Source organism: Lipotes vexillifer, unplaced genomic scaffold, assembly GCF_000442215.2.
Source record: "Lipotes vexillifer unplaced genomic scaffold, Lipotes_vexillifer_v1.1 scaffold252, whole genome shotgun sequence".
In the NCBI taxonomy this organism is placed as follows: Eukaryota; Metazoa; Chordata; class Mammalia; order Artiodactyla; family Lipotidae; genus Lipotes; species Lipotes vexillifer.
The window spans coordinates 1317762-1325578 of NW_006773367.1; the positions used below are offsets into that span (position 1 = coordinate 1317762).

The 7817-nt window shown below is 43.3% G+C and overlaps 1 protein-coding gene across 1 annotated transcript; it reads left to right on the plus strand.

The window, feature by feature from the left end:
- Window positions 1-3043: 3043 nt before the first annotated feature.
- On the plus strand, window positions 3044-7042 carry LOC103085310 (cathepsin L1). Its single transcript, XM_007448282.1, has 7 exons — window positions 3044-3180; window positions 3483-3602; window positions 3703-3849; window positions 4300-4524; window positions 4965-5127; window positions 5755-5872; window positions 6675-7042. Exons 1-7 carry the CDS (start codon window positions 3055-3057, stop codon window positions 6772-6774), a joined length of 999 nt encoding a protein of 332 aa, XP_007448344.1. The 5' UTR covers window positions 3044-3054; the 3' UTR covers window positions 6775-7042.
- The last annotated feature ends 775 nt before the right edge of the window (window positions 7043-7817 follow it).

A 7817-nucleotide genomic window follows, 5' to 3' on the forward strand; every position in this document is an offset into this window, starting at 1 on the left:
GCCGCCACTCTTCGGAACAGCCTCCAGACAGGCTATTGCTCAAGGTACTCATGATCATGCAGTGGCAGGTTTTTCCACCCTGTGACCCAAGGGCAACTGTAAAACCCATATATTAGATTATGTACTTAGATTTTTTGAGTGAATGATTGTGTTGAGCTCCATGGTGTATTAAAAAAATTTTTTAACCTCCAGTCATTTATAATACAACATGCTTTTGTAACCACCTAAGAGCTTCAGCCTCTAGTCCTGTCTGAGAAAGAAAAGTTTCTATTTCCTCAAAGATCTTAAAATATTTAAAGAATTGATTTTTCTAAATTGTATGGGGTTGCCAGGACTATTCAATAGGGAAAAGATAGTCTTTTCAACAAATGATGTTGGGAAAGTCGGATATCCACATGCAAAAGAATGAAATTGGACCCTTCCCTTACACCATATGCAAAAGTTAACACAAAATGGATCAAAGATGCAAACATAGGAACTAAAACTATAAAACTTTAGGTGAAAACACAAGGGAAGAGCCTCCTGATATTGGGTTTAGTAATAATTTTTTGGATACGATACCAAAAGAACAGGCAACCAAAGAAAAAATAGGTAAACTGGACTTCATCCAAATTTAAAATTTCTGTGCACCAAAAGACAGTACTGACTTTACGAAAAGGCAACTCAAAGAATTTAAGAAAATATTTAGGATTGGAACTCTGTGCAATGCTGGTAAAATGTAAAATGGTGCAGCCACCATGCAAAACATAGAAGAAAATTAAACATAGGATTACCATATCCAGCAATTCCACTTCCGTGTGGATCCCCAAAAGAACTGAAAACAGGAATTTGAACATTTGTACAACAACGTTGACAGCAGCATCATTCAAAACAGTCAGATGCGGAAATAACCCATATATCCATCCAGGGATGACTGGAGAAACAAAACACGGTACATTCATACAAGGGAATTTTATTCACCTTTAGAAAAAAAGAAATTCTGACACGTTACAACCTGAATAAACCTTTAAGACGTTATGTGAAGTGACATAGGAATAAAAGGACAAATATTGGATGATTCCACTTATGAGAGGTACATAGTCAAATTCAGAGAGACAGAATTAGAATAGTGGTCGCCAAAGGCTGGGAGGAGGGAGAAATGCAGAATTATTGTTTCGTGGGTACAGATTTTCAGTTTGGGAATATGAAAAAGTTCCAAAGATGGCTGACGGTGATGGTTGCCCAACAATGTGAATGTACTTAATGCCACTGATCTGCACACTTAAAAATGGTTAAAATAGACATTTTTATGTTATGTACGTATTAACACAGTAAAATTGTGTCTGATTGTGCTTCCAGAATGCTTATCCATTTAATCTTAAGTAGAAATTAGTTTACAAGGCCAGTGAACCATGACTACATTTTTATTTAAAAAATTCAAAATATGCAGAGAAAAAAGGTAATGTGGGAAGGGACATGAGGTAATGATAATTTTTTAATAAAAGGTATTTCCTACAATGAATATATTTTTATGTAGTAAAGGACAAACATGTACAACTTTTCTGGCTTGTGTTCCTTAAATTATTAATTATATAAATTAATATTTAATCTATAAATCTATTTTCCTCCATTTAAAACGTTTCACTGTCATTTAAATCCTGACATTAAATGTAAAGTATAACTCACTGAAGTAAAAGTTAAATTTCTTAAATCTCAAGAAAAGCACCTTAGATACTAAGGAAGACATAACAATCCTTAATGTAGAGTGTGGGAAGGTAAAAGCAGTTTCTACCTTCCACCTTTCCTTTTTTTAAACTAAATTTTTCTGTAAATAACTCGTTTCTGTTGGTTTTGAGGAAAGCTTGCGAGGCGAGAAGAACCCCTGACCGGGAGGACAGGAAAGGGGCATTACAAAATGCCATGCCTTCTCTGGAGACCCAACCAGCCCGTCCCCTTTCCCTCCTGGGATTTGGGGAGTGACCAGAGCGTCCCGAGCTTTGAGGAACTGCCTTTCTGCTCCGATTCTTCTCAAACCCAGCTGGTACCACCCTCAGCCCGGGAGGTAAGGCATCTGCCTGAGGGCTCCGCATTCCTCCAGCCCGCCCCACCTTTGCTGTGTCATAAGCGGGAACCCCTAAACTAGACAGCCCTCCCGCAGGCTTTCACCAAAAACTCTAGGACTAAAGGAGGCACGGGGTTGCGCTGATAATCCACTTGGTGCTCCCTATAAGCTTCTTTTCGTGAACCACCGGCCGAGCGCAATCGAGGTAATTAGCTGATCCGGGTCCCCAAGGAGGCGCCGTCCGCCCTTCTCAGCGGTACCCGGCTCGCCGCCGTCGGGTCCACTGAGGATGGGACCTGGCCAAGTTGGGACCAGCCCCGTGAGACGCCGGGAGTCCCAGCACAGGGGCCCCGCCCGCATGCAGCTCAGCCAATCGCGGCGCGGGATAGCGGGGGGCGGGGCCTGCCGAGCGGAATCCCGGAGCCTTAAATGGGAGAACATGCGCCCACAGCCCAACCTCCGACGCCCCCGGATCCATAGTTGCTGGCTGCGCCTGCGCAGCTGCGCCCGCCGCAGGTGAGCACCCCGGGCTGGGGCCTGGCGCGGCGGGGTTGCGGCGGGGTTACCCCGGGAGCCAGCGGGACTGCCAGCGCCCAGGAGGCGCTGGTCACACAGGGCAGCCTGATCCCCGCATGCCGGGCTGCAGTGCCCGCTGTTCCCTGCGCCGCGTCAACATCCTCTGAGAGCGGCGGGCGTTCGCCGGCGGCGGGGGGCGGGGCGGCACGCTCCTGGCCTGGCCCCGCCTGCAACGCGGGAGGGAGCTTCGCCCTAGCCGCGGCTCTGCGTCCCAGAAGAGCCTGACCATCTCCGGCGCGGAAACTGGGGTCTCTGAGCTGTTTTTCTCTATCCACGTACTTAGCCTTCCCCTACAGTCCTTGTGTAAATACTTGGGAAAATAAATGTTTTTACTCCACCACAGTGGGTATTTCGTCTCCGAAAAAAGTAGGATGGCCTTTTAGTAAGACTGGTTTAATCAGATACTCATTTCTTTTCCCTTCCTAGGCTTTTGAAACATGAATCCTTCACTCATCCTGACTGCCTTTTGCTTGGGAATAGCCTTAGCGGCTCCAAAACTTGATCTCAGTTTAAATGCACAATGGGAATTGTGGAAGGCAACACACAGGAAACTATATGGCTTGGTTGGTAACATCTGAAACTGTCCATCTGAAACCCCGCAGAGAATGGTCCATGCTGTTGGGCGTTTATAGCAGATAGTAACCTCTTGAGGCTGGCTCTTACCAGGGCAGTAACTTCATGGCACCCATTACCGAGTACAGTACAGGCGTACGACCCTGTTGTGTGGGCGCCGGGAAACAGTTCCCAAGAGTATAAAGCCATCTCTGGCCATGGTTTCTCTTCCTCTCTTTCTGCAAATCCACTTGGTGAAGGTGGGTTGGTTTTAAATAGAAATAAAGAGCACAGGTTACCTGTTTGCCTGTAGGATGAAGGATGGAGGAGGGCAGTGTGGGAGAAGAATATGAAAATGATTGACCTGCACAATCAGGAATACAGCCAAGGGAAACATGGCTTCACCGTGGCAATGAATGCCTTTGGTGACATGGTGAGTGTGCCATGAGTTGCTGAACTTTTTGTGCCTCCCCTCCTTAGTACTTTAGGGAAATAACCTCTTGCTTTTCAACATTGTTTCCTTTTCCTTGAAGACCAGTGAAGAATTCAGGCAGGTGATGAATGGTCTTCGAAACCAGAAGCGCAAGAAGGGGAAAGTGTTCCCAGTACCTGTCTTTGGTTCGATTCCCTCATCCATGGACTGGAGAGAGAAAGGCTATGTAACTCCTGTGAAGAATCAGGTATGACAGGACTCAGCAGATCTCTCTCCAAGAGTAAAGCCAAGTAGGAGTTGCCATCCTTGCAATGGTAGGCTGTGGAACAACATGGAATTCACTCGCTTTTTGTTTTGCTTTTTCAAGAATTTAAAACATTTTATTTGGTTTCAAATTTCCTTGAGAGAAAAAGAATTGTGTTGATAAGTTTCTTGGAATGAGAGATGCATTTGCTGTGATGAGGAGTTGTTTGCCAGCTCTTGAAGACTTTTCCTTCTGAAGCACTGAAAGTGGACAGAAGAGCCCTCAAATACCTGGAGAAGAGGTTTCCTTTTGGAAACACCCCATGGCCTGCTCTGAATGACTAGAGTTTGGATGCAATTCACTAGTTTTTAAAAGCTTTTTCAGATATATGGGCTATCGTCAAAGTCTTGCTGTTTGTTTTGTACACTAAGAGCTTTTAAATTTTGTTTTCAGGGTATGTGTGGTTCTTGTTGGGCTTTTAGTGCAACTGGTGCCCTTGAAGGACAGATGTTCCGGAAAACTGGCAAACTAATTTCACTGAGTGAGCAGAACCTGGTGGACTGCTCTCGGCCTCAAGGCAATGAGGGTTGCAATGGTGGCCTAATGGATAATGCCTTCCAGTATGTTAAGGACAACGGAGGCCTGGACTCAGAGGAATCCTATCCATATTTTGGAAAGGTAAAAGGAGATCCTTATCTCGTTATCAAAGTTGAACACTTTGGGGGGGAAAACAGATACCAATTTAGAATTCACATTTTAGATTGTAGACTCTGGATCTGCAGACTGTCAGAACTAGTATTAAAATGTGTTAGCCTTGCACAGTTCTCTGTTTAGATAGTTACCATAAAGCTGTTAATATTTCTGTGTCATGTGGAAATATACATACCATTCTATGTAAGTATAAATTTCTCCAGAGTAAAAGTTTCTTATGGACAGGTAGACTGAGCGTGTCTCATTGAATAGACACCAGCTACTTTTTCCATTTCAAAACAACCAATATCATTTCGTCTCCTGGGATGCTTTATAACAAACTTGACTTGGAAATCATTGTCTTGGAACTCATGTACCCCAGGAGGGGGATGGTATTAATCAAGTCTCTTCCCCATTACCTTTGAAAGGATGAATCCTGCCACTACAGACCCCAGAGTTCTGCTGCCAACGACACTGGTTTCGTGGACATTCCTAAGCAAGAGAAGGCCCTTATGAAGGCAGTGGCAACTGTGGGCCCCATCTCTGTTGCTGTAGATGCAAGCCATCCAACCTTCCAGTTCTATAAAGCAGGTAAGCATTTGTCTGTATGGAAGTTTAGGCAGAAAAATTGGAAAACCACCATGACATACAGCAAGATTGACTCTTTGGTGTGTAGAATTCAGTGTATAATTTGGAGGTGTGTAGATTTAACATAGTTGTTCATGTAGTATTTGTGTCTGATGTGTCCATTTGACATTACTTGAACCATATCCCCATGATTTTAAGCACTTCACAAATATATTTAAATGGCTACTTAATTTACTTTTTTCCAGTTGTTAGACATTTGAAATTTTCCAAAGAATTTTACTACTGTAATTAAAATTGGAAAGAACCTCTTGCCTGAAGTAATTTTGTGTTGTGTGCTGTTTCCCTAGACTGACATTCTGAAAGTCAAATGATAAGGTTTTAGGGAGTGGTCTTTTATGCCTCTTGACACATTGTTTACAAAAGAGATTGTGCCAGTATTTCTGCTAGTGTTAGACAAGAACCTAGATCCCTGGCCTAGATTAAAAAAATAGATCTTGTTTTTAAATCCTATCTAGATTTATGTCCTTTAGCTGAATTTTGAGGTTTCTCTCTTATCCTAGTTGATAAGCTGGGTTACTGTCATGGGTCACTTGAAGGTCCTCACCCCAACATTGAATTTTATCTTCCCAGGCATTTATTATGATCCACACTGCAGCAGTGAAGACCTGGATCATGGTGTTCTGGCGGTTGGCTATGGGTTTGAAGGAGCAGACTCAGATAACAATAAATACTGGCTTGTTAAGAACAGGTATAAAGTGCCCAAAATACTTATATTTGAGATTGAAATGGGAGTCCCTTTTGGAATCAGTATTTGGATACAGGTTCTCAAACCCTTAAGTACACTTCCAAAGTGTTTATGCCACTTAGGGTGAGCACAGACATATTAATGTTTGATTATAACATTAAGGTACTCTCTCAAGCTTGCCTAGAGTATTGATGTAGTTTTGACACCATTGCATTTCTTTTTTTTTTTAATTTAATTAATTAATTAATTTTATTTTTGATTGCTTGGGTCTTTGTTGCTGTGCGGGCTTTCTCTGGTTGCGTCGAGTGGGGACTACTCTTCGTTGCATGCGCGGGGTTCTCCTTGCGGTGGCTTCTCTTGTTGCAGAGCACAGGCTCTAGGCGCGCAGGCTCCAGTAGTTGCAGCATGCAGGCTCAGTAGTTGTGGCGCATGGGCTTAGGTGCTCCACAGCATGTGGGATCTTCCCAGACCAGGGATCAAACCCATGTCCCCTGCATTGGCAGGCAGATTCTTAACCAGTGCGCCACCAGGGAAGTCCCAGCACCATTGCATTTCTAAATCTGAAAATTTTCTTAAATCTGAAATGCATCTGGCAGTTTCCTTTTTCTGTCTCTAATTTTGCAGTTCCGTGAGAGGTTTGGAGTTTGAAGTTATTTACACATTTAGAACTCAACCAGGAATAAGAACAACTGCCTTTCTTGCTTCTTTCTGAATCTGTCCTGGCCTCTGGGGCACTGTTTAAGTATTAATAAAGATAAATGTGTTTGATTCTTTGTATAAAATGGAAAACCCTCTCTTCTTTTAGCTGGGGTGAAGATTGGGGCATGGACGGCTACATAAAGATGGCCAAAGACCGGGACAACAACTGTGGAATCGCCACCATGGCCAGTTATCCTACTGTCTAAACCTCAAAGGCAGGATTGAGAACAGAATATCCAGAGGAAGAATTTTCTTTAAAACTAACCAGACCTTATTGTGTGGGATGAAACACTTGAATCGTTGAAGATCCAAGTTGTGATTTGAATTCTGTGACATTTTATGCTGGTGAAATGTTACCGCTCCTTTAATACTAGTGTAAATAGGTTTGTATGATCGACTTGCCTCAAGAATTTTGAATTTTTATGTTTTAAAAGGATGTATAAAGTTTTACCTTTAAAATAAAACAATTTCAGAGTAGAGGTGGTACATCTTTCTGTTTTTAATACATTAAGTTTTTGTCGAGTGAAAAAGGTAATTGGGCCCTGGAGACATAACTGAATGTGCCAGTGGTCTGTTAGAATGGCTACGTGGCCTTCCGGTTCTTATAGTTCTGAATATGTCAGCTGCCTATTGACTGTGTCTGACCCAACCCTTGAATAGAATAAAATTTGGCAAACAATCTAAACGATAAAGGTAAATTATTTTAATAAGGAAAAAATTCACATTTTAGAAAAGTGAACACACGTACACACGATTTCCAATCAAGAAAAGGGCCTTAGAGATCATGATCATTTGACCCACGATGGTGACAGCCCAGCAGAGTTACAGGATGAACGTCACAGAGCCAATTTCTGGTGCATCTTCCCCAACTTCTAGCGAAGACTATGTGGCTACTTTGCAACTGAGGAAGGACCAGACACAATAGATTGCCAAGAATGTTTGTCTTTGTGTCCATATGCGATGAAGGATAAGCTCCCACATTTGAGGCTGGGCTTCAGAAATAGTCTTGTGGCCTCAGAGGTGGGCAATAGGTGAAAGCATTGAAAAAGATAGTCTGAAGCCTAATTTACACCTAGCTGCCTAATTCCTGAATTTGTTTTAAAAAAGAAAAACTCGGGGCTTCCCTGATGGCACAGTGGTTGGGGGTCCGCCTGCCGATGCAGGGGACACGGGGTCGTGCCCCGGTCCGGGAGGATCCCGCATGCCGTGGGGTGGCTGGGCCCGTGAGCCATGGCTGCTGAGCCTGCGC